A 27,965-nucleotide genomic window follows, 5' to 3' on the forward strand; every position below is an offset into this window, starting at 1 on the left:
CAGGAGCATGGTGTGTGTTTGTTTACAAGTCAGATAGTCGGCCAGCTGTACCAGTTTACTGTTATGTGGCTTATTTCTACCATATAATGTTTTCAGATACATATTTTAGCGTGATGATTAAGTTGAAACCGAGTAATACACTGTCTGGATGTTATCTTGAATGGGAATAAAAACGGAGGATTTCTGTAATCAGTAGCAGCTGTGACGGATGCGCAGATATGGGGAATTAAACAGGTGAGCTTCATTTTTATTGGCTTTTATCGATGTGTATCTCTACACGTCATCACACAGCACGTTTTCTTTTTCAGGAAGTAATTAAAAAAATATTGTTATGGACTTTTGATATAAAAACACAGAAATGAGAATTTGCCCATTTTCAGGTATTAGGTATGCCCATATGATGACCACGGATATGATCTAAAAGTGTGAAAAAATAATTTCACTACGCCTTTAATATCGGACATCTCGAGACAGGATAACTCCTATACACTGTCTCACTAAAGCCAGATGTATACTTAGTTGTGTGCTAGTAGTGTCTCACACCGAAAATAGCTGATCTATAAGCTTGTAGATCGGGTATAGTTTCAGTGCTAAACTAAATGCATGTCCAAGTATAAATCAGAGCAGCATGCCCTTCTTTGATTTCTGGTGATTTAATTTGGGTATGCAGGTATGCACCTGTAACTATAATTTGAAGAATAAATTTGAAGAGATCACCAGCAACTTAAAAAAAAAAGAGAGAGAAAAAGAGAATCTTTTGCGAATGAAAATGCCCTGTGGTGAAACATTAGCCTGAAAGCTGGCTTAATTTAATTAATTTTGAATGGTGCCAATGTCCTGCAGTAAAGATCTTCATTGCGGCAAACCTCGCTGTCTTAATTGCATTATTACTTTTCGGCCCTTCCTGCAAAGGATATTACAAAACCGTGTCACTGATGAATACTGCCCACTCAGACAGTGACCTAACCTTTACGATTCTTACTTTGACTTTTTTTTCTTTCTTTTTTGAATTTCATAGTCTCGCCTAAGGAAAAGCTATTAAACGCTACCTAGCTTTATTTGTTTGGTTGTGTTCATAAAAAAAGGCATAATCTCAGCAGCTTCTCTGCAAACTGTGTCATAAAAAGTTGGAGCTGCAAGGTTTTTTAGTTGGCCATTGTCACCTTTCGGTTCTGCTCGGTTAAAATACCTTATTTATTTGTTTACTTTTTAATGTGAAAGGCTCCATTCATTAGCAGGATTAATAAAGTTGTTTTTTTACAGTTTTAATTCTCTTCCACTGCACATCCGTAGGGGATCCTCTCACAGCCCTGTGGATGACACGAGCCTTATTAAAGCAGACGGAAGCAGAAAAGTGGCCCTTATTTCACACAAGTATTACATGCATGTACTGTATAGGGCCTTTCTATCTTTGGTTTCGACTGCAGAATGCTCTCTAACCACTCCGGCCCCCTTGGCAATAACACTAGAAGCACAGGAATCTGCTGCCTTATAGAAGCTGTCTTCGCCCATTTAGAATTAAAGATTGGGGCGCGATGGTCTTGTGGTTAAGGCACACTGTATACATATACAATAGGCTCTTTTGATTGATTGATTGATTGATTGAAATATTTATTAACAGTTTGCAGAATTACAGTACATTTCAAGCACAAACTCAATACAAAGACTGTTAACTGTGAGTGGACGACCCAATTAAGCATTACACTTGTTTACAAGAGGGTCCACCATGTTCAATTCATCAAAACATTTAGACGTACAGATATACACTACTATATAGTCAAAGAACAGAACAGGAATTCATCATAAAGGAGGTAAAAAGGGAAAAGAGACATATACAGTGAGGGGAAAAGGGGGGGGGGGGGTGGTGGGGGGGGGATTCAGATTTTACGGGGGCCAGTTTCGAATTGCAGCCGTCCGTAGGTCCGTAGCTCTAATGCAGCTTGACAAATAAAGTTTGCCATACAAGCCAATCCCAGAGCAACTGGTTTGGAGGATAGCATAACAAAGTAGATCAGGGATGCACCCTGCCCTCTCCTGCTAAGACGATGTGGAGAGACAGAGGAGGTAGAGCTCATTTGGGTTCATGTGATAACCCATTCCGTCCACCATGGCGTGGCAACTTGGACTCGCTAGCGTGCAAGGCTGCTTGGCAGGGGCACTCGTGCGCTTGCCTCGCGGGTCACTCTGCAATGCCTCGCAAAGCCTTAAAGGACAACTTTTTTTTTTCAACGAAGGTTCATGTTTTAGGTTGTTATTAGAGAAAGTAAAAGCTTTTTTTCATTTGCAGCTTTCTTGCGTTTTAGTGATCTTAGCTATTTTTGACATGGGGGCGGGGGCATTCGAACATGGGGCTAAATATGTAGCCCCCCCTCGGGGGGGTCGCCAAATTATTTTGGGGGGGTCCCCAAATTATTTTATTGTAACTGAATGTCTGGAAAATTAATTAAGAGTTAAATTAAGAGTTTACATAGTACACATAGTGCATGCATAAACTTTCCTTAATGATTATATCTGGTTTCAGTATTAATTTATGATGTCGCGAGACATGGACAAAGCATTTCCAGGGGTCCCCAGCCAAACACGTTGAGAACCCCTGCTATAGGGGGATGCCATACTGTGTTGTATATGGCTCAACATGTCAGTTTGTCACCCCCACAGCAGGTCAGGTGTCCAGTGCTGTTTCTCTATAGGATCCCCTCCACCATACACAGCTGGTGATGCAAATGTGGTGTCAAAACCTGTGTGTGTGTGTGTGTGTGTGTGTGTGTGTGTGTGTGTGTGTGTGTGTGTGTGTGTGCGTGTGCGTGTGCGTGTGTGTGTGTGCGTGTGTGTGTCCGTGGAGCATGCGCGTGCGCATGTACGTGTGTGTATGCAGGAATCGAGGGCAGCTGCCAGAGGAGATGTAAAGCGTGCCAGTGGCACCGCTGCCCTTTGTAAACAGTCCATCTGCATCACCCGCCACCCCTCCACATCAGCCTCCCACCGCTGCCCTCCCCCCCTCCCGCCCGCGCCTCAAGAGCTCCTGGCCGCTAATTTGACCCCTTGAATAAGAGATCGGCTAAAATAATCCTGCCCCACCCTCTCTCTCTCTCTCTCTCTCTCTCTCCCCCCCTCCTCGCTCCCACTGTCGTCCATTTAAAATATGACTGGGTCTAGAGGGATGCACTCGGCCGACCGGAGGGCAAACGCATTAGTCTTAGTTGAGATACCGACCAGTACGTGAACCGCCTGATATATTTAAAGCCAATTAGCAGAGGAGGAGGAGGGTGTGAGGGGAACGGGGCTCTTTGACCGTACCAGCGCGCGCGAGAGAGAGAGAGAGAGAGAGAGAGAGAGAGAGAGAGAGAGAGAGAAAGAGAGAGAGAGAGAGAGAGAGAGAGAGATATGAGGCAATGAGTGGGAAGTCTTTCGGAGTAGAACCGAAGGCCACGGTTTTCTCATTGCATTACTGTGGCAGAGAACAGAGTTGCTGAGGAGAAAAGTCCATGCAGATTTTGAAATGAACGTGTAGCATGAGGATTTGGACAAAAGCAATATCAGGCAAATTAGAGGGAGAGATGTCCACTTAACCACATGGACCCTATTCTGGCCAATGGGCATGCCATAATAGGCATGCCCATTATGGCATCGGTGAAAATGGTGAAAATCTACAACCTCGCAGCCCATTAGATCGGCTATTTTCTGTGAAGTGTTTTGATGTAGAGGGGAGAAATGGTGGGGGCCACGTATAGATCCCTGGGGGACCTCCCCCCCACGAAATATATACTGTAGGGTTTAAGTGGTTAAGAAACGGGGAGGGGGCGGACTGACACTTTTGCTGATGCTAGCGTATAGAGTGTCGCAGTCCCGCCTCCTACCCTGGCCCAGGAAATGAAACCCAATGCATTTCCCTCATAGACATTTTTTAAAGTATTTATTTAAAGACGGTTACGCCGCGGACAAAGCCAACTCGAGTCGTGACAACTCATGACAACACAAACAATATTTTGGACCAAACAAATAATTAGAAAGAAGAAAAAAACGGCAGGTTACAACACTTTTGTTGTTGTTTTTCTTCTTTGTAATTATTTGTTTGGTCCAAAATATTGTTTGTGTTGTCATGAGTTGTCACGACTCGAGTTGGCTTTGTCCGCGGCGTAACCGTCTTTAAATAAATACTTAAAAAAATGTCTATGAGGAAAATGCATTGGGTTTCATTTCCTGGGCCAGGGTAGGAGGCGGGACTGCGACGCTCTATACACTGTCAGGACTGTGGCCACAATTGGAATAGTGTATGGTGGATTCAGTGTGTGGTTTGTGTGTATGGCATGTTTAGCCAGTCATGTTTAAGTCTGTAGTTGTCAGTCTAACATGAGGCTGTGTGGCGAAGGATTCCCAGGGACCATCACATTCACCGAGATCCCAGCTCCTGATTAAAATAGAAGTGCTGTGTTGTTACGCCAGGGACGCACGCACGCACGCACGCACGCACGCACGCACGCACGCACGCGCACACAGACACACACACACACACACACACCTCATCGGACAAGATGCCAGAGACACAAGAGAGACATACCTCAAAGTATAGGCAGACACACACAGTGTGTGCGTGTGCACGTGTGTGTGTCTGTGTGTGTGTGTGTGTGTGCTGGCTCGTGCAGAATTTTTAATAACCTCTTTTGATTAGAAGTGCCCTCGGGCGGCTTATTTAGGGCTGGATTTGGAGCGGGGGGTTTAAAGGGCAGCAGCCCCTGGGGGTGTCGCTCCGCTGCACTTCTCTGAATTCAAATACGCTGTCCTTGACACCCCCATCCACCCCCCTCCCTGTATCCTGTTCCCATTTTCTACTCTTTTTTTTCACAGGGTGGCCGCAACAGATGAGGGGTCTCCTTAAACCAGCTGTTAACCTCTTGTCTTTACCCCCCCTCCCTTCTTCTTCTTCTTCTGCCTCCCCCTTTTTACTGCAGAGTCGCTCCAGGCAAGAGGACCCAGAGCAGGCGCGGCTCAAACAGAAAGCCAAGGAGGTAAGCCGCCGCCGAGATCATTACCCTTGACATTTCCGAGAGACTCCTGCGTATTAATTTTTCATGCCCCACTACTACATATGTAATGCCATTTTAAAAAGTCGGACTTAAAAAGTTTTGGAAGGAATTATTCAGGCGGGCTGATTGATGTGTGTAAAAAGGGGGTGAATTTTTTATACACGCCCCCCACCCCTTGTCCTCATCCTTCCTCTTCTTCCTTTTGTGACAGTCATATTTTTTACTAACTGGTAACTGCTGTTCGGTGTTCTGATGTAGGCTGGTGGGTATACGGGGTAGTCGGGGTATAGAGTGGAATCCAGTTGTGAACCGAAGTGTCTCACAGCATGCACTGATGCACTTTTTCTGTAATAACTGTTTGCATTAAAATAAGCAATAACCTAACTTTACCTCATGAGAGCTCAGGCAGAAGTGCTGCGACTGATGTAGAAAGGCAGCCGGTTTGCCTTGTTGGTTGATATCACAAAGTTGTTTTTAGTCCCGCCTTTTTATTGAGGAGTGATGTCGTATGGCACGTGAATTCTCAGCGGGATGCTGAAGTTGTAGACCATTCTCCTGTTTAGTGGTTGGTTAACATTGTGTACGAAAGACTGAATTCCACCCCACCACCACCGCCCCTTATTTTGTTTACTCCTGAAGTGCAAAAAATAACTTCAGTTGGTCCTTGACTCAGTAATAAGGATCAAGAGAGAGTGGGAATGGTAAAGTTTAGGAAACGGGTAGTAATACAGAAACACACACCATATCAACACCTCTTGCGGTAGAGACTAGCGCATAGGGCGTTTCTCCTCACTTTCTCTCCCTGCCTCTTTCTTGTTGCCCTCAGCTTTTAGAGATCTTTTACTAGGAGTGCAGAAGATAAACCACACCTGTTGTTGTTGAGGTGGAACTTTTTCAACGGCAGAGAGAGGCTTTCTCCTAACTTTCTCTCCTTTCGTCTTGATGCTGCTCTACGCTGTTTTTTGGGGGGCTTTTTGTGAGCCCGTTCGTTATAGCGACTCACACACAACGAGCCAGCAAGCAGGTGTCAGTGTCTTGCTCAAGGGTACTTTTACAGGGCACATGGCTGCGGCCATCCATGGAAACATTTCCATCTTGGCGCTCTCCTCTTGCATCTTTCAACGGGATGAACCATTCTCTAAATGAGGTTTTAGAGGAACGTTCTAGGCTGGATCTCGAGCTCTATATGCCCATAAGCCCCTGCATATGCAAATGAAGCAATGTAATAGGCTGCGTGATAGGTCCACCCTGGGGGCACTTGGGATGGAAGAGGGAGAGTGTGTGGGGGTTGGGGGGAGGGAGGGGGCATGTGATCAAAGTGGATCTCCTCCCTGTTAAGTGGCAGGCCGCTTGTCATCTGGATACAGACAGATTAGCTCCTCGCCAAGCAACGTGGCGAGCGAGCGTTCACGCGCCGCGAAATGCATGCGTCTTCTCATTCTCATTTTAAATTTGAAAAGGGTGTGTGTGTGTGTGTGTGTGTGTGTGTGTGTGCGTGTGCGCGCGTGCGTGCGTGCGTGCGTGCGTGCGTGCGTGCGTGTGTGTGTGATGAGGGGGTTTGTAATTGTTACTTCATGATATGCTTCCCTACTGTGTGACAGACAGGAGGAGAAAGCCAACCGGTCCCCAGACCTCCTGCCAACACACACACTCTTTCTCTTTTGCTTGACTCTTTCTTTTACTGCTAGAGCCGTAAAAATCTTCTTGTATGGGGGTCCCTGGCATATATTTTAAAATGGGGGTCTGCGGGGTAATTAGTGTTAATTTGGGGTCATTGACATGAAAAGGTTTGGGAACCACTGATTTAGTTCATGAATCCAACTTCCAAGTTATCCAAACATTCTCTTTGGACTGCTTCAGAACATCTGACAGTATGCCTACACTAGTACTTATCAGGTCACAACATGGGCCATTCATATGCATCCAGCCAGGGTCACTCCTATGTTAATTCACACTGTTTGACATTTGGCAGCTTATAGCTTTGGTAAGAGGTGTGAATGAATGGTTGTTTATATTGATCCATACGCAAGGTAGACACACTCTTACGGGCACGCACGGTCGCACTTGTACGTCCATGCATGTGCGGGCGCTCCAGTGGAGAGGCCACTGCGCCCCACATCCAGTACACCCTTCCCCTGCACACCCACACACACACACACACACACACACACACACACACACCCTCCCTCCCCCAGCCCCCACCCTCTGTTCCTCTCCTGTTTTCATCATCACCCACCTGGCTCAAGGGGATGTTGTTGGCTGTGTGTGTGTGTGTGTGTGTGTGTGTGTGTGTGTGTGTGTGTGTGTGTGTGTGTGTGTGTGTGTGTGTGTGTGTGTGTGTGTGTGTGGGTGGGGGTGTGTGGGTGTGTGCGTGTGCGGCACTGTGCGCGTGTGCATGTGCGCGTGTGTGGGTGTGCATGTGCGTGTGCGGCACTGTGCGCTTGTGTGGGTGGGTGTGGGTGTGGGTGTGAGAACTGCAGAGTCTGTCTGTCGGCAGTTCACACACATCTGCACACATTTCATCAGGATAATGAGCCCTGGCCACTCTTTTAGAACACACGCACGCACACACTTTTAACATTGCCCTATTATAGCGCCACTAGGATGCACATTTTTTCCAAACATCACAAACTTTCCTGACCTGGTGTAGACCTGGGCTCCAAGAGCACTTTTTCTATAGTTTCTGCTGCTGAGCTTTTCGGCTAATTGGGTTTGAGTATGGAGATAGATCCTTTGTTTTGAACGCCTACTCCACACCTGTTTCAGACCAAAGCACACTTCTGGTTGGCTGTCGCTTTGCTGTCTGTCTGTCTATAACAAAATAGGGCTTAAGTCAAGTGGGTAATATTATACGTTGACCACATACAGTGGTAGCGCAAGACCCAAAAGAGAAATTAGACGTTTGCACCAGCTTCTTTATGGAAGACACACACAAAGGGGATATTTATATCACGACCCATAAAAAATCAAGTCAGGCTCACGACCCGTGTTAATCGTCTTTTATGCGCCCACTGTCACTCTTCCCTGTCCTATACAAATAAACATACGAGTGCCACGAAGACAATGTTCTAAAAAGAAAGAAATGGGAAAAACAAACATGGCTGTGTGACTTTATGTGACCCTTCAGATTGATGTTTACAGTAAGTAATTCAAATGCCATCTGTGTGCCTTGCAGATGTAGGCATTGATTCTGGCTCTGACTGCACCGCAGGAGCGTGCAAACAGAACCAGCCACAGAATTGAATTCAGTCACCCTGCAAGAACTTGGCCTGCATGAAGGCACAATTACACATACATCAATTGTGATAAAATTGATATTTAAGCTCAATTAATTTCAAATGAAGTTACTCTCCGAACGTATCCAACCAGTATCCATACTTCTTCTACCTGATGGCTCTATCTGTAGGCTACATATTGCAGATAATCTTCGTCCTTCAATCCAGTCTCTATCCAGAGTTAGTGTCGAAGTGTCCTTGAGCAAGACTCTGAACCCCTAATTGCTCCCGATGTGCAGGTTGGTGCCTTGCATGGTTTCCTCCGCCATGCACAATCGGACAAAATACAACCACCCCAATTGTATATTGCGACTACGGTCGCAGATTACTATGAAAACCTGCAAAACCTGTCAGTCATGCTAAAACCTGTCCGTCCGTCACGCCTCGTGACACGCTCCACATATGGCTGTCAGTCCATCACGCCTCGTGACATGCTCCATATATGGCCGTCTACATATATGAAGATCACGACACTGACCTCATCAAACCCTGGATAGCCGTACATGGAGAAGACTGGATCATCACCTAGATATGCATGGAGCCGGCCAGCAACTTCATATAGAGCTCCATATATGGAGCCGACCTATTCTGACATTCCATATGTTGATCCTTCCCCACCCGTCCTTCCTCTTCCATGTCTCCCTTTTGACTGATACCTGTCCATTCAAACTCTAGACGGGCCTGGCCCAAAGTTATTAGTGCAGCCGCAGCCGGCGAAAACTATAGTTCTCAACAGGCCCGAAAATGAAGGCGTGGCCCTACCTGGGCCCTAACTCGGCTGGCCTGAGGCCCCACTAGACCTTACTAATTAGCACACATTTTACGCCCTACCTGGCCCGAAAACGTAAAATAATAATAATAATAATAATAATAATTATAAAAAATAATGAAAAAAGCTCCATATATGGGCATTCCCAGACCTGTTGTTTCAGCGCCCTTTGGGGCGAGGGCGCTTCTCACCCTCAGGGTGTCTTACTGGTATTAACATACGGTACTATACTATACAGATTGCACAAAATTACTTTTTATTCATTAAGAAAAGTTGCATAGTGCCGCTTTAACCTTTTCTGCTCTGCTAAAAGCAGAGATACACTCATGAAGAAATAGTACACATAGCTACCATCACTGCAGGCTAACAAAAAAAATGGTTGGATTTGAGACGCTTCAGTATAATGCACCTGGATATGAACCTACATGTATACAATGAATGCATACGATGATTGTGGGTACTGGAATAAGAAACCTGTTCTTCTCCCATTTGTGCAGTTTCTTCACATAATGTAATTAATTAATCCTAGCCGCACTCTCTGTCTGCGTATCTGCCGTTGACTGGCAATTTTACCCAACAGCATCCCTGTCCCCGTCTGGCATAGTTGCCAGGAGAGTTCTAGCATGGAGAGGGTAAAGCCAGGCAGTCCAGCGCCACTGTTTCCTCCATTCACATGGTATTTGGCCGAAAGGTCAGATGAGCTATTTCAGAAAGGCCCCCAGTGAAAATCAATGGGAAAAACGAGCAGCCCAATTCCTGTTTAGCTGTTGTTGTTGCTGCTGCTGTTGTTGGGTCTGCACTCACCCTGTCTGTACCGACACCCAGGCAGGATGCCAGGCAACGCTTTGTCAGAGAGAGAGAGAGAGAGAGAGAGAGAGAGAGAGGGGGAGGGAGGGAGGGAGAGGGGATAGGGAGGCCAAAAAAAGAGGGGAGGGAGAGAGCAAAAAGAGAGAGAACCAGGTAGAAAAAAGGTGTTATAGAGAGAGAGAGAGAGGAGGGAGAAGTGAGAGTGTGAAATGGTGAGAGGGCGGGCCGGCAGAGATACATCACAGTGTCAGACACACAGACACACTGCGGCCACAGATTCATCATCACAGCCCCGTCTGCAGGCGCAACTGGACACAGGAAGCGAGTGAACAAGAGAAGAGAGGGGAGAAGAGAAGGACAAAGAGAGAGAGAGAGAGAGAGAGATAGAGAGAGAGAGAACGGGAGAGCAGACAAATGGACCTCTTCTACAGCTGGCTGTGGAAAAGGCTTCCTCTTTTAAAAGTTATCCCCAAGAGCTCCTGTAATGTTGTTTTAATAGTGGGATAATTTTACCCACTATAACAGCTGCTGCTGAACTTTGAGTTTAATTTATAGTTCAGTGCTGATATTCGTATACTGTGCATATAGTGTATGTATGTGTCTGTGTGTCTGTGTCTGTGTGTGTGTGTGTGTGTGTGTGTGTGTGTGTGTGTGCGTGTGCGTGTGCGTGTGTGTGTGTGCGCGTGCGTGCGTGCGTATTTGAGTCGATGTACATCCTAGCAGTCCGTGTGCAAGAACCCTTCAAGGTGCTAGCTGTGCCAGAGTCCAGGTCAAAAGGTCACTGGTCAGTAACGGACAGTGTAGTGTAATGTTTTAGGCTGGGGGCAGCCATCACTGAGTGGTTAGTGAGCCCGCCTGGGAAGCCAGAGGCCCTGGTTGTCCCAGGTATACGAGTGTGTGTGTGTGTGTGTGTGTGTGTGTGTGTGTGTGTGTGTGTGTGTGTGTGTGTGCGTGCGTGCGTGCGTGCGTGCGTGCGTGCGTGCGTGCGTGCGTGCGTGCGTGCGTGCGTGCGTGCGTGCGTGCGTGCGTGCGTGCGTGCGTGCGTGCGTGCGTGCGTGCGTGCGTGCGTGCGTGCGTGCGTGCGTGCGTGCGTGCGTGCGTGCGTGCGTGTGTTTCACGTAAGTGCATTATACATGTAGACAGACAGACAGACAGACAGACAGACAGACAGACAGACAGACAGAAAAGAGCATAGACAAAAGAGCATAAACAAAAAACTTTGGGGAGTGGGGACTGTTCTATTCTATTCTTCTAGACATATGACTAGATGCACAGATGTACTGTATCGTACTGTTCACTGTACTGGCCCTGTTTTTATCATTTTCTATACAGTCCCTATAGTTGAAGTTAAGTTACAGGTGTCTGGGTAAGACACACTGGACTGGGAGAATATGCTAATATTATGATATACCATATTTAGACAGTAAAAAGACATAGACAGGGCCAAATGGCTATTCTTTTTTTTTAAACTGTGAAAAGTCGTTAAGCCACTTTATCAATGAATTGCCAATACTGTAGACAAACAGACAGAAACATGGACAGGACCGTTTTCAATCCCCTGCTGCAGGTTGTAGGCCTAGTATGCGCTGCACTGTGCACATACATACAAACACATAATGCTCTGAACACATCTCTCTAAATGCCTCTGATTAGAGTTTTGCAAAAGCTATTATTAGTTATTTTCTGCTGCTAATATTTTACCATTATTATTTCAGATGAATATCTTGTTATTAACTACACTTTCACTGCTTTAAAAATAACAAAGAAGTAAGTGTAATTTTTCCATTACAATGTAAATTTATGCAGTAATGACTTTATACTTTGGTACCCTCCAAATTGTTATAAAATGCCCTAGTTAGAGCCCCCCCCCCCAAACACACACACACACACACACACACACACACACACACACACACACACACACACACACACACACGCACACACTAATACCCAATACCCATACTACGTAGTAATGTAATGTACAGCACAGTATTCACATTGTATCATGATATTAATTTTACAGTATAAGAATTCCTCATTTGAATTGTTTTACAAAGCAATTCAAAGGAGAGAAAAACATTAGCACATTGAACAATATCAAGGTCATAAAGGAAGCCATGAGATAACAAACCATAAATATGAGTAAGGTACATGATAAGATTATAATCAACATCATATTAGCACAGCTAGATGTGACCCTGCTACTGGTGAGACTTTAACCCCAAGACCGGATTGGAGGCCCGTTCTACAAATGCTTCCTAAATCAGTAGTTCTTACACTTTCAATATTCTTTTTATTTTTTATTTTTAACACTTTAGATTAAAAAGTGACATATACAGAGGCTGCCGAGTTTAATTACCTTTGGAGCATACGCCTTATTTGCGCCTTTGATCCATGAAAATCCCCCTGAAAATAGTTCCATGGCTTGTTGTCGAACCGAAAAATATTCCACCGTCGCGATCCGGAACAACAACAAGCAGTGAGGGATGCTGGAGTCCAGTTGAAACTACCGTTCACTTGCATTGAACTCATTTTCCCAGAAAGCCCAGAGCACGGGTCGATTTCCAGTTTCGTCATCATAACGCGACGGCCTCGTCACCAGGTCCGAATCCGCTATTTGTTTTTAATTATTTAAAAAACAGCGGATTAAACACATAAAACAAATAGCGGGTTTAGCGTATTACGCAGGGGAGAAACATGGATTAAATATCGTGGAAAGCGGGTTATGCAGCTATACTGTTAGCCAATAGCCAACGAAAAAATCTAAAATGACACAGTCACTTTCCCGGTTTTAATGGGTTAAGGGTGGCAGTGTCTGTCAGTCGGTCCAACATTTTGTTCCCACAGATACTGTATATTGAAAATCACAGGCTAAATTGCAAATTAATTTGATGTGCACTTCATGCTCCCCGGAGGATGCCACAATATTGATTTGGGTTAACCCATAGGCTTTCCTCTAGTACCACCCTCAGGCCAAGATTTCCACATGAACACAAGATAACTCAAAATATATTGTGCATATTGGCATAAAACCTGCTGAAGGCATTCTTGCTCCTCAGAGTATGCACCTTACTGATTTCGGTGACCCCATGACCCCTTACCTCCACCCTCAGGCCAAAATGGCATCTTTTCACAAAAGATGTTTCAAATTCTAATGGCTGGACCTCCGTGAAAATTGCTAAACGTATTTACATTCCCAAGAGATTGAACCCTGCTGATTTTTCTGACCCCCATGGCCCTTTCACATTTTCAATTGTATTCTATTTTTAAGATACTTTGTAGCTTTTTAATGATGTACATTTTATTTTGTTATTTATTATTATTATTTATTTATCCGTGGCGAAATACATATATATATTGGCGGCGGTAGCTCAGGGGTAGAGTGGCTGGATGTTAACCGCAAGGTTGCCAGTTCAAACCCGGGCTCCCCCAGAGTTAGTGTCGAAGTGTCCTTGAGCAAGACACTGAACCCCTAATTGCTCCTGATGTGCTGGTTGGTGCCTTGCATGGTTTCCGCCGCCATCAGTGTATGAATGTGTGTGTGAATGGGTGAATGTAATGCACAATCTATGTAAAGCGCCTTGGATAAAGGCGCTATATAAATGCACCATTTACCATAACATTTTGGGGGTCTTTGGTCCACCATTGATGGCCGACTACCACCAACAGGCAACGGCATGGCACAGGCAGACACTCAGATTATACTTCTCTATAGGAACTGCTTAAGAGATCTGTTGTGGGAGGAGATGGTCAAAATGTCCATCAGAGACGAGGAAGGAAGCTCTATCACACACAGAGCTGTGAAATGCAGATCGCTGATGTTTCAGGCCTCGTCTTCAGGATCTAATTTGTCGAACCCATAAATTATTTACCGTAAATGTGTTATTGGAAAATCCCAATTATAATTTGTGTGTGTGTGTGTGTGTGTGTGCGTGTGCGTGTGCGTGTGCGTGTGTGTGTGTGTGTGTGTGTGTGTGTGTGTGTGTGTGTGTGTGTGTGTGTGTGTGTGTGTGCGATAGAGCAACTGGTACATGATATTGCTAGATAGTAGATGGTATAAAGACTGGACAATATAACATCAATATTATGATTATTTCAAAGTCTTTCCTCGTTTACGATTAATGAACAATTATAAAAAATAACTGAGAAAATAGCTGATCTACCAACCAGCTCACAATGTGTCATCAATATAATCAATCAATCAATAAAATCGAAAATGAATAAACATTTTATCAATAAAACCTTGCTTTTTGATTATTAGTAGTAATAGTAAGTATAGTAAAATGTGTGAAGCTTATTGTTAGCTTTTCTCAACAGTTAACAACAACTACAGTCATAAAATGGTTCACAATGTAGTGCTGAATATGAGGTCACCAACCAACCAACAGTTTTGCATTATTCTGACATGATTGAATACAGCAGTGATGATATGTGTAATTGCATTCATATCACATGAATGAAACATTGTGTCATATGGTTAGCCACAGATAGTATTGCTAGCCATGTATATTCATGTTTTCATCTGTCCTGTCGTGTATTTGTTTAGGTGAGGGCTAGATGCAAATGTATGACGAACAGTTACAGTAATTAATGCCTGAATACAATACAGTAACCTATCTGATTTACTTCTAATCAGTGTCTAGTGTAGAGTCCCCTATTTGTGGCTATGCAAATAAGGGAAGAATTAATGATGGACAACCAGGCATGCTCGCTCATGCACACACAAACGCGTGTGCAGGCATGCACACTCACGCACGCACGCACGCACGCACGCACGCACGCACGCACGCACGCACACACACACATAAAGCACCTTCCGTCAAACATACTGAAGCTATACTATTGTATATTTTTAGTAAAGTTCATTCTAATAGTTGGGTGGCAACTGTATCAAAAATGATAGTATAGCCGGCCAATGTACAGCCACTGTGGCATCATCTAGTACATTGTTTTCAATCTCATGGGTGTCCATGACCCCACATTTCCTGTGGAGGCTGTTGTTACATCATTTTTTTCCTCTCCTCTCCTCTCCTCTCCTCTCCTCTCCTCTCCTCTCCTCTCCTCTCCTCTCCTCTCCCCTCCCCTACTCTACTCTACTCTACTCTACTTTTCTCTCTCTCTCTCTCTCTCTCTCTCCACAATGGCTGGTTTTGCCCAAGCCCCCAGTAAGGCTATCCAACGTTGAAGATGCCACTACCTACTGGCGAAATGTGGAATTGCAGCACTTAATGGAAGTGGATGGACGTTCATGACGTCACGTGAAAAGCCCGGACCTCAAAATTGAGGTCCGGGGCTAGGCTAGGCTAAACTTCCGCTCGCTCGAGCCATTGAGTTATAATTATACTTCCGGAAGTCTTACGGGTGCTTCAAAACGCCACTAAGCAACTTCCACTGAAATGAATAGCGGGGGGGGGGGCTAACGCTCCAGTTCGGTCTCTATCCTTTATATACTCTATGGTTTTGCCCCAATAGGCGCTATGCACGGCAGCCATATTGGAAAGTAATTGGCTTAGGGTTAGGCTAGGTGTAACCCACGATACTAATGAAGGCTCTGTTCCTTTGAGTGTAGCACAGTGTTTCTCAAAAGAACAATAAAAAACAAATCAAGGACAGCATAACTAAGAGTGTACAAATAGAACCAAGTGGACCCTTATCGGTCTATTTGGTTACATTTGTACACTCTCAGAGTTACATACTTATAATGTGGAACGCCAATGCAATCTACCCTCATTCAACTTCCAATCTTGCCTTGCTCTAACTGAAGGTCAGAGCCGTACATACGACCGCCTCGACTGCATGAACATCCATAAACCAAAATCTGATCTCTGACTCCATAGCGCTGTGACATAACCGTTTTCATCTGATCTCTGACTCCATAGCGCTGTGACATAACCGTTTTCATCTGATCTCTGACTCCATAGCGCTGTGACATAACCGTTTTCAGAAATAACATATTCCTTCTTCTGGGGCTACACAATTAATTGAAAATAATTTAAATTTGAGTTTTAATGTTTTAATTATGTAATCGTCAAACTTTGGGCAATTTCTTCAGACATCTTAATGGGTCAGCTGTTGCACCATTCCCTCTCCTCGCCATAAACAAGGGTTAATAACCACAACATTGTACTTGCCATCTCCCCATCATTGAGGTTCACAAAACAGTAAAATCACAGAAGCCAATACAAAACCATTTGACCAAAGATATGACACCGATTAGCACAATGAAACCATATTATTATATAATACCATATATTCTATTCTAATATTAAAAGAAATATTATAAAAACAAACTTTTCGACCAAAAATCATCATCATCAATAATCCAAAAGATGTGCTTAATGCAGTATAACATATCATCAACAAATACAAACGATTATGTACAAAAGAGAGAATTGCATTAACCTCGCCTTTTGGTCTCCAAACGGTCTCTCTAATCGGACGTATAATTGTTGTCCTAATCGTCCAGCCCCCTATACCTGCTTCGCCGTCGCATGCATAACAGAATGCCTATGTGTGTGAATATTTTTTTTTAATGTTTTTTTTGTGGCTTTCGCCTTTATTTTATATTTTTTATGAAGGGACAGACAGTAGGCTGACAGGAAATGGGGAGAGAGATGGGGGGAAGACATGCAGTAAAGGCCGTCGGGATCGGGAGTCGAACCCGCGGCACACTGCCAGACTGGATTACCAGCCAAGGTGCCTGGACCATTGAGCCATGGCCCAGGCCATGTGTGTGAATATTAAGTTATTTTAATAATTTCATTTGTTTTTGCTTAATGGGCATGAGGCACGGCTAAATGCACTTGCAGCTCAGCATCCTCCGCACACACAGGTGATTGGGTCAGAAAGAGAGAGAGAGAGAGCGAGAGAGAGAGAGACCACGCCGGAATCCACCCACGCTCCGTGCCCCGCTGGCCAGTACCTCCCAGCTGTCCAATGGAGAGAGGCCCAGCTGGTGTGTCAGAGGACCTTGCAGCAGCCCGCTAGTGTTAGCAGGAATCTATCTGGAGTTCACAGGCCTCTTGTACCTCTGGCCCTCCGCAAACTGCTCTCCTCAAAGAGCCACTCTCTCCCATTAGGCCTGCCTCAGGTCTAGAGACGAAACCCTGCACGTCCAAAATACCCCCGTGGTGTACAGTACTCCCATTCCTTCACTGTACACACTGTAAAGTGCAGTACACTTCCTTGCTATCTTATGCATCCCAGGTAGTGATTTCCCTGGCCTACTGTTTTTTTCCCCCATATCGATTAAAATAACAATACTATTTCTATTCTTTTCTGCCAGAAAAGTGTTCTAAAACTTTTTAATTTCTACGTCCCCTATAACTCTGAGACTCAGAGTTACAGACCTGCACGGGTACGTTTAGAACAAGGGGCTTCTAAATGGACCCGTGCAGGTCTCTAGGAACCCAGATGGTCCACTTTGAGAACCACCTTTCTAAACCACTATCTATTATTATATTATACATTATTAAGTAGTAGTTTGATGTAGTATAATTTCCACTAACTATTCCATTGAAGTGTTACAGCTGTGATATTTTAAATTATAAAAGTATAATCGTCACGTATCACAAATCTGTTGTGGAGGTCCTTAACGTGCACACTGCGCAGGCTACTTAATGCCTTTTATTTGTTGCTTTGTTGTTGCTAGTTTCAATGTCTCCTTTTCTTTTTTTCCCCACTCCCTTTATTTTCTTCTCCCGAAGACATATTACAAGAAGAAAAGAAAAGAAAAAATACCTTTGGTGTTCCTGTGTGTTTTCTAATATTACAAAGTGCTGTAATGAGAAGGAAAACAACACAAAAAAGGATGATTTTCTCTTTTTTTCCCTCTAAGTGCCTTAGAGGAAGATTGTGGCTCGTCTCTGCACTGAAACACGCCTGTAGGACCACTTGTTTCTTCTTTTGTGCGGCAGGAGCACTCCTTGGGACTCATGGCGACAGGGGAATTGGGTAGAGAGTGAGCTACGCTCGTGGCGAGGTGGCAGCCTCCCTCAGCCTGGGATAAGAGGGAGGCAGGAGGGAGGCAGGACACGTTTCAATTAGGGAACAAACACCACACAGAGAGGGGGGAGAGGGGAAAAAACCCCTCACCAGCTAAACTTCTCCCTCCCTCCCTTCCTTTACTTACTTAATTTGACCTTTCCCCAAAAAAGAGCCCTCCCATGCGTTGCCCTCTTGAACCGACTCGGCTCTTCCTTTTTTCTTTTGGGTCATTTGTTTAGAATTCATTGGGGATATAAAGAGTTGACGGTGATAGTGTGTGGGTCTTTGTGGGGTGATGCTAAGTGTGCCAGCGCGGTCCGCATGTTTCCATTAGATTGTCATGTTGGCTAATTAGAGAGCGGCAGCATGATTCACCTTGCTAATTAGGAGGACTTGCACACCATGTGCCCGGGGGCGGCATTGAGGAGAAGAGGAGCCCAGACTCTGAGCCTCGCAGTTGAGTCGTCACCGCTTCCCTATGAAGATCCCCCCCCCCCCCCCCTTCTCATCTACCTTCCACTCCTATCTCTCTTTCACTTTCTCTCTTCTATCCCTTTTTTGATTTGGAAATGAATAAATCATTGAGATCGTCCTCCTTCTCTCGGAGTGTGAATATCTGAGTTCACATCTTTTCCTGGGATGCAAATTTGACGTGATCAATAGCAGGTGGCGAGCGGCGAATCCTCCCCTTTTAAGGAAAAGAGGGAAAGAGAGAGTGAACAAGAGAGGAGTAGAGAGAGAGAAGAGTGCTACAGCCAAAGCACGCTAGCTACGGAGGGAGACAAAGCGAGAGAGAACATTTAAAGTCGGAAATTTCCCCTTAGATAAGCATTATTTTTAATGATCACCGGCTTACACCCCGCCGACACTCGACTGTAATACCTTTCGGAATATGCTTAACACCGATTCCTAGTTCCCTTCGTTAAAAAAAAAACTATTATGTTTTTGGAAAATGTTTTATACAAATGTTATTACACACAATGATAATACTAGCTCTGTGGCTTATTGGCTGGGCTTTCAGGTGGGTTTTTATACACATCCAATTTATCTGAACATTTTGCAACACGTCCTACTGGTTTTAATATCTTGCAAATAAGTTGCACACTACGAGGAACCGTAGGGGTCATGATAGTGGCATTCGCATAATGACCCTAGCTCCAGGGAGAGCTGAGAGCACGGAATAATTGGTCCATGGCCCTGCAAAGGCTTCTGACATACCCAGGCTTTAGAGGAAATAGAAAACACAGTCAGCCAAGTACCATTGGCACACGCACGCACGCACGCACGCACGCACGCACGCACGCACGCACGCACGCACGCACGCACGCACGCACGCACGCACGCACGCACACACACACACACACAGTAATATCATAGAGAGTTTACAAATCTAGCCAGAATGGACCGGGTTAGAATAGATATCGTTGTCAGGCAGAAACCTCTTATCTCTATCTTATCTTTTAGTTTGTTTGTTTGTTTGTTTGCTCTTCGTAAATGAACGGCCTTGCTTGATCATACTACAGCATCACACACAAGCATCAAAAGTAGCATCTGATCTTTTTATTTTAATCCCCTAAAGTGTCCTGTCGGGTATAAACCTCATATATCCTGTTTGGACCTGTTTGGACCCGACTCACAGGCAACACATGTACAATATTCTCCTTTCATGAACGTAAACATGCTATCTCTGGATATGGAAATAGCCGGATGTAGCTGGATCTGTCTGATTATATATAACTATGATCTCGCCTAACGCCTAGCGGGAACCGGATACGGTCGCGTGTTTCAGAGGCGGGACAAGAGCGAGGACTCGATTTGCGCCTACAACCCGACAGAGACGACATGTGCACTCGTAGGGTTACAAATGGATAAATTAACACTGATGATCTTTACTGTATACAGTAAAATACATTTCTAAGTACTGTAACACTGCAAGCAGATTTGTTGTAACATTTAAGTGAGCAAGACAAAAATAATGGGAACAAATTAAATGGAATGAATGGAATGGAATTTCTTTTTAACACTCTTGTTTTCAACCTTGACTAGTTTTTCTGATTATTATTTCGTAAAAAGGTCATTTTACTAATAATTACATGCAGGCAATGATCTTCTCGTAGTCCTCTTTGAAAGGACCAGTCCTTTCAAAGCAAGAGGGTAACAGTTTGTGCAAATGTGCACATGCTCTTGTACTTTTTTACAGTACATTGTATCAGGGATATTTTACACACAACACAGTTATGGAGTAATTAGAAAGTCAATTATACTTGTCCATAGATTAATCTACAGCACTGGAATAACTACCCTAATAATAAAAGGTCAGCTTTGATGCAAACATAAGCCTTCCTTATTTCCTTTTCATGTCAACACAGATAGGCCTAATATAAAATGGGGTTTAAGAACTAAATGATACCAGTTTTTAATAATAAGACCTTGAATTACTCCAGCGACTATAGTTTCATTGTATGCAAACTGTACTGTATGTGAATTCTTCCATGGACACACTACTCCCTTGTGCCTTAAAGCGGTGTGTGCCTTGTGTCTTAAATGCGTGCACGCATCCGCCTGGGTGACGGCAGACTGCTGGGCGAGCACTGGCGCTTTGGCATGGGGGGTCAGAACAACATATAGAATGAATTATGTACTGGCCATATATGGAGTGTGTCTTGGGTGTACAGGGTTTGATGAGGTCAGATCAACATATGGAATGTCAGAACCGGTCAGCTCCATATATGGAGATCTAAAGGTGGTCAGATGTACAGTTGCTGGCCGGCTCCATATATGCAGATCTAGGTGATGATCCAGTCTTCTCCATGTATGGCTATCCAGGGTTTGATGAGGTCAGTGTCGTGATCTTAATATATGGAGACGGCCATATTTGGAGCGTGTCACAAGGCGTGATGGACTGACGGCCATATTTGGTGGCGTGACGTGTCACGAGGCGTGATAGACTGACGGCCACATATGGTGGCGTGACAGAGCGACAGGTGTTTCAGGTTTTCATAGTAATCTGCGACCTACTGTCACAACTAAAGTCTGAAATAAGTCAAAATAAAAATGGACAAAACCTCAAATCTGTGGCCTAAAAACAGCAAAAAAATATTCCAGAACATTTGTACATGAACAAGAGTACAGAATGCATGAGTCACTATGTGCTATGTCTGCTAACATACTTAAACAGTATAGGTACTTGATAATCTAACAATATGCAGTAGTATGAGCTCCACCCACGTCACCGGGTCAGGGCAGAACATTGTTCGACTCGCCTTGGGTCTTTCGGCGTGTCTGCTGAGTGCAGATGGAATAGAGAGGCCCTGATTGGCTGCCTCCCTCCTCCTTCAAGCTAATTATCTACCAGGCACTTTCACACGAGGAACAGCCCTGAGACACAGCTTGCAGATGTTCCACCCAATGCTGCCCATGTGGGTGTCAGGTGGATGAAATACAACGACTGCAAAGTTCAGGTTTGTGATTCCGTTTCATTCGAGTAGAGCGTGGCACTCGGCCCTGTGCTTTGAACGGACCACAATATTGCCACATCCTTGGGGGTAAATCCAGACCGCTTAAGTGTTCCAGTGCTTCATTTATGCACCAAGAACAGCTGATCTACTGATCTCACAACTCGTCGCGTCCACGGCACCTTGTGACGTGTAGTAAGAACACTAGGTTTAAGTCTAGAGGCCAGTGTTCGGTATCCGGAGAACTCGCCAGTTTACCAAGTCGCCGCGATTTAGTGTATTTTAGTTTTACTTCACCTTCATTTAAATTGCATTGAATTGAGAGAGAGAGAGGATAGTTGTTTAGAGTTAACGTAAACAATATTCCTGAAATGGTAGGCCTACTTATCATTGGTATTCACATACTCACCTTTTTATCATCATCTAGCTGACCATGCCAACTGTTAATAAAGTATTCAATCAATCACAAAATCTATCAAAGCAGGGCCAGATACAGTCTAAAACTAAATGCTGTGTTATGGCTAGCGGGGCTATAATGACTAGGGTTGGAACCGGAGGAACCAGATCCATCAATGAGGAACTGGAATAGTTTCCATCAAATTTGGAACTGTTTCCGGGAACGGTTTATCACACTGTGAGAGCTAGATGTGAAGTAGAATTTCGGATCTGTACCCATTTGGAACCCCTATGGGAATCGTTATAGGGAACCTTTAAGGAATCAGACCGTTAAGAGGGAATCGTTAAGGAACCGGAATCGCTAACATCCTAAAGGATCCCAACCCTAGACGAGGCAGATACACAAAAACTCTCCCAGCCTGGCTTCATATGCCCGGGTCTTTTTTTTTCTTTCTTTTTTGAGGCAGAAAGCCAAACGCCATCTCTTCCACGGCCCCTCCAGTGACGTCATGCAGAGCATGTTCTGCTCCAGCAAGGACATCTGTCTGTAAGCGTCTGGGGGGCCGCGAGGAGCCCCTCAGGCTGGGGTGCATGAGGAGAGGAGAGGAATGGGGGGAAGGAGCCTTTGTTAGAGAGAGCAGAAATAGACTACAGTATATGGCGGCCATCGCTTCTCCTGGAGATCTTTCCCTCGTTCCTTCCTCAGGTTGAAGTCATTGCTCTGTCGGCCTTTCCATATTTCAGACGGGTTTGCATCATGAGCGAACATGCTGTTCTTTTGTCCATGTGGTGGAAAAGACGGACTACTTTCTTAATGTGTCCGGGGACTTGAAGGGTTTTCACTCGTGTAGCTGGAGGGCAGCGCTTGACTGGTGAAAATGATTCAAGAACAGGGCAATAGTCGAGCAAATCAATCAATAGTGTCCTGCTCGTCCAACTTGACTCCTCATTCACATTTTCTTTGTTCATATAGAATTTTATTTTTTTACAGTTGTATTTATTTAGTTATTTAGTCAGTACGCAAATACAGAGTCAGTGTCAGGATCTTATATTTGTATTTTATGTTGGGGGTTATCTGTATTTCTTTTAGGGTTAGGGTTTAGGTGAATAATAATATGACTTTGCAATATGGCTTTTATAATTCCCTGCTTCAAAAGGGCATAAAAGGCAGACAGGAACCACCTGTATTTAAGTAACTGTAAGGCAGCAGCTGATATTTACTGCACATTGATCAGTTAGTTGGACAGAATCCACATGGATTCTGCCCAACTGGGCTGCTTTTCAGGTCTGTTACAATCCCCCTGATTCCAGCGGTCTGAAGATCATTCTAGTAGGCTACTGTTGATAGGACGACCATGTGATTAGAGACTCACATCTGTAACGATTCCATCCCCACTGGAGCTACCGTGTGGATTTGTGTCAAAATGTCCTTGACGCCAGCTATCCACACCTGGTCTTTGTTTTGATGAAAAACACACAAGTATCTACACAGTACTAAAATAGCAGATCTACAAGCTCACAATGCATCGGAATCTGCTATTTTTGCCATTTGTCATACGGCAAAGTATAGTAGTGCTCAAGTGAATACTTGGTGTCTTTGGTGGAAGCATTACAATATTATGAGTGAAGGGTTGCCGTATCGATCTTGGACCTGGCAAGACGAAGCAGTGCAGGGGAAATAAATGAGTAACACTCGCACAAGTGCTCTTGATCAAGGCACTTGTGACCTGCTACTGCTCCAGTAGAGCTGCACAATGGCCAAGCGTTTGAGACAGGTGCAGGTTGTACTGGACAAGCTGCCATGGGTGTGAATGTGGGTAACTGTATGGACATGAGGCAGGTATTCAACAGACAATAGTGAGCATTCTTGCTCAGTGAACATAATACTGTTTTTACATTTATGTTTGTGTCTACTGCTGTGGCCTGCTGGCATTGTAACAACACATTTGGCACTGATTGGTTGAAGAGATTATCTCTGGAACAGACAGACCAACCCTCTTATAGACGGATAGACTGCAGAGCCACAGGGTAAAAAAAAGACACTGAAACAATAACAAATTTCAAAGCAGTAATGCCAGATATGAGGCGTATTGTCAGATATTATATTGACTATAATATTGATAATGCCATCTCTAACCTTGTTTCATTTTTATTTGTTGATGAAGAAGTTCTTTATTATTTTTTTCCTCATTTTTCCCCCCCAAAATCATTGGATGGGATATTTCATCAAATAAAATCAACACTAAACTAAAATATCCACAAATTAGAATTCTCTGGTTTCCCATACGGGCCCCGTCATTGGTTCCATTTGTACACTCAGAGTTACATTGAAAGAGGATTTTACTGCAGAGATTGTGGGTCCCGGAGATGAAAAGAAAAAGAAAAATAATCAAATCATCATGCATATCAAACTTTGAAATTCCAAAGGGTTAAGATATCACTGATCCAAACGACGAGAGATTCCAATCCTGCCCCAGCCAATGAACGCTCGTCATTTAAAGGTGGGCTGCAGCAGCAGACATGGCACCAGATTGGGATCACGAATCCGTCTCTCAGCGTCGCGTCGGTCCCTCTTCGGTGACGGGAAGCGCAGCGCAGACTGCGGGGTTGCAGATGGTGAAATGAGGTCTGCATTTATCATACAGTCATAAATCTGAAAATGCAGGCAGTTGCTGCGGGCAACTGGGAGCCCATGCCTGGTGCCAACTGCCAGGCAGAGATGCCGGCATCCTGGTGCCATCAGTGAGATAGCGGACCTATCTCTCATCGCCTCTCTCTCTCTCTCTCTCTCTCTCTCTCTCTCTCTCTCTCTCTCTCTCTCTACCCCTGCTCTCCCCCCATCTGTTTTCCAGTCTCCTCCAGGGCTGGGTATTGTATTGATATACTACTGTATCGATATTGCGATAGAAGCCTAGATATTGTGTGGGATTTTGGATATCCTAGTAATATTGTGACAACATGGTTGGTTTCAAAGGCTGTATTATAGTAATGCAATACAGAGATGCACATTTGCCCGAACTTAAGAGTACCGGACTCTAGCTGTTCTATAATTTGCCTTTACCCACTTAGTTCTGACCCGTCAAAGACAGTCAAAGACATCATGTACAATTCTTTATATTTATTCACACCCTCATGAGCGTGTGTGTTTACCCATGAGCGTGTGTGTGTGTGTGTGTGTGTGTGTGTGTGTGTGTGTGTGCGTGCGTGCGTGCGTGCGTGCATGCATGCGTGCGTGCGTGCGTGTGACATGTGCGTGTGTGTGTGTGCATTTACCATTTAGTTGACCAGTTTGGCCAAGCTATAACAATGACAGCATTGATGACAATAAGTTGAGTTGATCGACAGATTCGACACCCTCGACAAAACCCCACAAATAACGTTATATATGCCTATTTCTCAGGTCGTTTTCTTGCTAAATGTGGAGTGGCAACACCCTGAATGGCACGCCTCGCTTCAGGGGGTTAGTTTTTTCGGGGGGGGGGCTAATTGCATGCACATTTCAGATGGCAGAGTTCATACACCAAGACAACCTTTTTTTTCCCTCGCATGATTTATACGTGGTTGCGCGGCCGGTCTCGCACACTGAAGATACTGTATATAGTGCTACGAGTCACAAGGCTATTTTCAGTGCGTCTTCAGTGCGTAATACGTATGCATGGAAGTCAATCGTCTGAAATCAACAGATTTCACACGCTCACATACACACACACACACATCTCCTGATCTCACAACAATAATGCGTACATGTTTTACACATACACAAACAGAGGAGCGGCCTGGCGAACGAACGCACGCTGAGAGATAACATAAAAGAACATGAAAGACATGAAAGAGCAACATTGATTGTCCCTGTTCACTTCGACCCGTGTGTGTCTCCCCCCCCCCCCCCCCCGGTGGGCTGAGGCATGCAGGCAAGCTGCTGGCCAGGCATTCCTGGTGCTACGCTATGGATGGGTGGGAGGCACGGGTGAGTGTGCCTCTATGTGCACGCTCATGTGTGCGTGCGTGCGTGCGTGCGTGCGTGCGTGCGTGCGTGCGTGCGTGCGTGCGTGCGTGTGCGTGTGCGTGTGTGTATGAATGTGAGCGGTGTGTGTGTATGAATGTGAGCGAGCGTGTGTGTGTGCATATGTACAAGCACGTGTGTGTCTGTGTGTGTGTGTGTGCGTGTGCACGCGCACGTGCCTGTAAGTGTGTGTGTGTGTGTGTGTGTGTGTGTGTGTGTGTGTGTGTGTGTGTGTGTGTGTGTGTGTGTGTGTGTGCGCGTAGTGGTGTGTGTGTGTGTGTGTTCCTCATAACAGGGGGGTGCTGACACCCTGTGAGTGTGTTGCCTCCAGGCCTCATCCGTCCGCCTAGCAGAAAGGGCAGCTCCTAGCCATGCTGGCCCTCCTCCTGCCCTCGGGCTAGACATGACATTACCTCAGGCTGTGCCCCCCCACCCTCCCCCTCCGTACATCACACACTGCCGCACCCTTCCCCCCCGTCTGACGGCAGCTCGCCTAATGTCTGACAACAGGCGGCCATTTTGTTGCTGAGGGTTCTATTGGAAGAAAAGGCAGATATTTCACAGGAAGGTTAATGGGAGACTGACGAGAGTCTGAAAGTTGGACAGAATGCGGCGTTCTAAGAGGATACAGATCTGACCCCAAAGGATACAAATGGAATCCAATGGACCCGATGCAGTGTCCTTATATCAGCCTGCTTTCTGTCTCTACTAGAACAGATATATTCATAACAATGTGTGAGCTTATAAATGAATGAAACTCAAAATGCAGTCATATCAAAAAGCTGAATTGGAATAAAAAGGAAAAAAAACAGAAAGCATAATTTGTATTGCCATTACAGTGTCAACAATTGCCAATGCGTCGCGATGCAACACATTGTGAGCTTGTAGATCGGCTATTTTCAAAAGATTTTTATACATTTGAAATTTGGAAATGGGACATTCTGCATGATGACTACTTTTACTTTGGTACTGTAATTACATTTTGATAACAATACTTTTGTACTTTTACTCAAGTAAACTTTGAAGAGTGGACTTTTACTTGTAACAGAGTACAGACTACAATACAGTATTCGATACTTTTACTTAAAAATGTGAGTAGTTTTTTCCACCACTGGCATAGAGGTGTCTTTAGGCTGACCTGTTGCTCTTATCTGTCCAACAGATGCAGCAGCAGGAACTGGCCCAGATCAGACAGAGAGACGCCAACCTCACAGCGCTCGCCGCCATCGGACCCCGAAGGAAACGCAAGATGGACTCACCGGGAAGCACCTCGTCAGGGACCGAGGTAAGACTTGATTTAAGCACTTTTCAACCGGCTGGCGACCCTGTTTTAGGGCGTGCACACACGGACTTCTTCACACTTCCCTGATCCTGCTCATGTCAGAGCTCTTTCCCCACCCTCGCCACGTTTTAAATCCACACTCAAAACCCACCTTTTCAGACTCGCATTTCCTATCTAATCCAAATCCCCCCTTTTCTACTGTTTTTTTTTTTACAGTTTTGTGTTCATTTTTAACTAGAACCGGGTTCCCATTTCAATTTTTGCCTGTCTCTTTACTTTGTCTTCTTTTACAATCTCCTGGAGGGAATTGCATTGAAATTTTGAATTGAAATTGTGTCATAAAAATGCTGACTATAGTGACTACAAGATGTATCTTAGACCACTCCACCATCATAGCTTTTTTCTTAATTAATAATAATTGATCCTTGTGGCAATCCTGCAACCACTCGTGCGCAGAACACTTATTTGTAGTTTCTCAAGAACTGACGTTTAGAGATTGTCTGGTCAGCCTTAGCAACAGGTAGTTGAAATGCACAAGCCTCCATATCTTCAAAGACTTGAAGCTATATTGTAGTCAATCCGTACATTTCTTTGAACTGTTGTGTTAGTGAGAGGTGTGAAGTACTGTAAGCATATCACCGATTTAAGCAGATCAGATTAATGTCACGTGTTGGAATGTGACTTCAGAACAGAGTGTTATGTCATCGACGTATGTGCATTTTTAATGTGTGTCATGTTAATTGTAGTGGAGTGGCTGCATATTGTGTCAAACCTGGAGTTGGCGGTCAGGGCGTGTGTTATTGATTCAACTGTATTTGTTCAAATCAGTCAAATGGTCAAAAGGTCACAGTGAAAGGTCAAATAAGGTATATGCATTTACTGTATGTACTGTATAGTGTATATAGTAGCATTTGGGACAGGTGTAGAATCTCTCTGGGTGCATTAGTTGCCTAGGCAGCTTGCTTGTA

At 44.7% G+C, this 27,965-nt stretch overlaps 1 protein-coding gene across 1 annotated transcript in view; it reads left to right on the forward strand.

Moving 5' to 3' along the window:
• LOC306920730 (transcription initiation factor TFIID subunit 4) overlaps positions 1–27,965 on the forward strand; it is a gene marked incomplete at its 3' end in the record, with an annotated part of 119,229 nt that overhangs the window by 55,611 nt on the left and 35,653 nt on the right. The window contains exons 12-13 of the mRNA XM_079497579.1: positions 4,950–5,006; positions 26,878–27,000. Coding sequence (XP_079353705.1) covers positions 4,950–5,006; positions 26,878–27,000 — 180 coding nt within the window. The remainder of the gene's footprint in view (positions 1–4,949; positions 5,007–26,877; positions 27,001–27,965) is intronic.

The sequence above is a fragment of the Electrona antarctica genome, assembly GCF_951216825.1.
Source record: "Electrona antarctica genome assembly, chromosome: 3".
In the NCBI taxonomy this organism is placed as follows: Eukaryota; Metazoa; Chordata; class Actinopteri; order Myctophiformes; family Myctophidae; genus Electrona; species Electrona antarctica.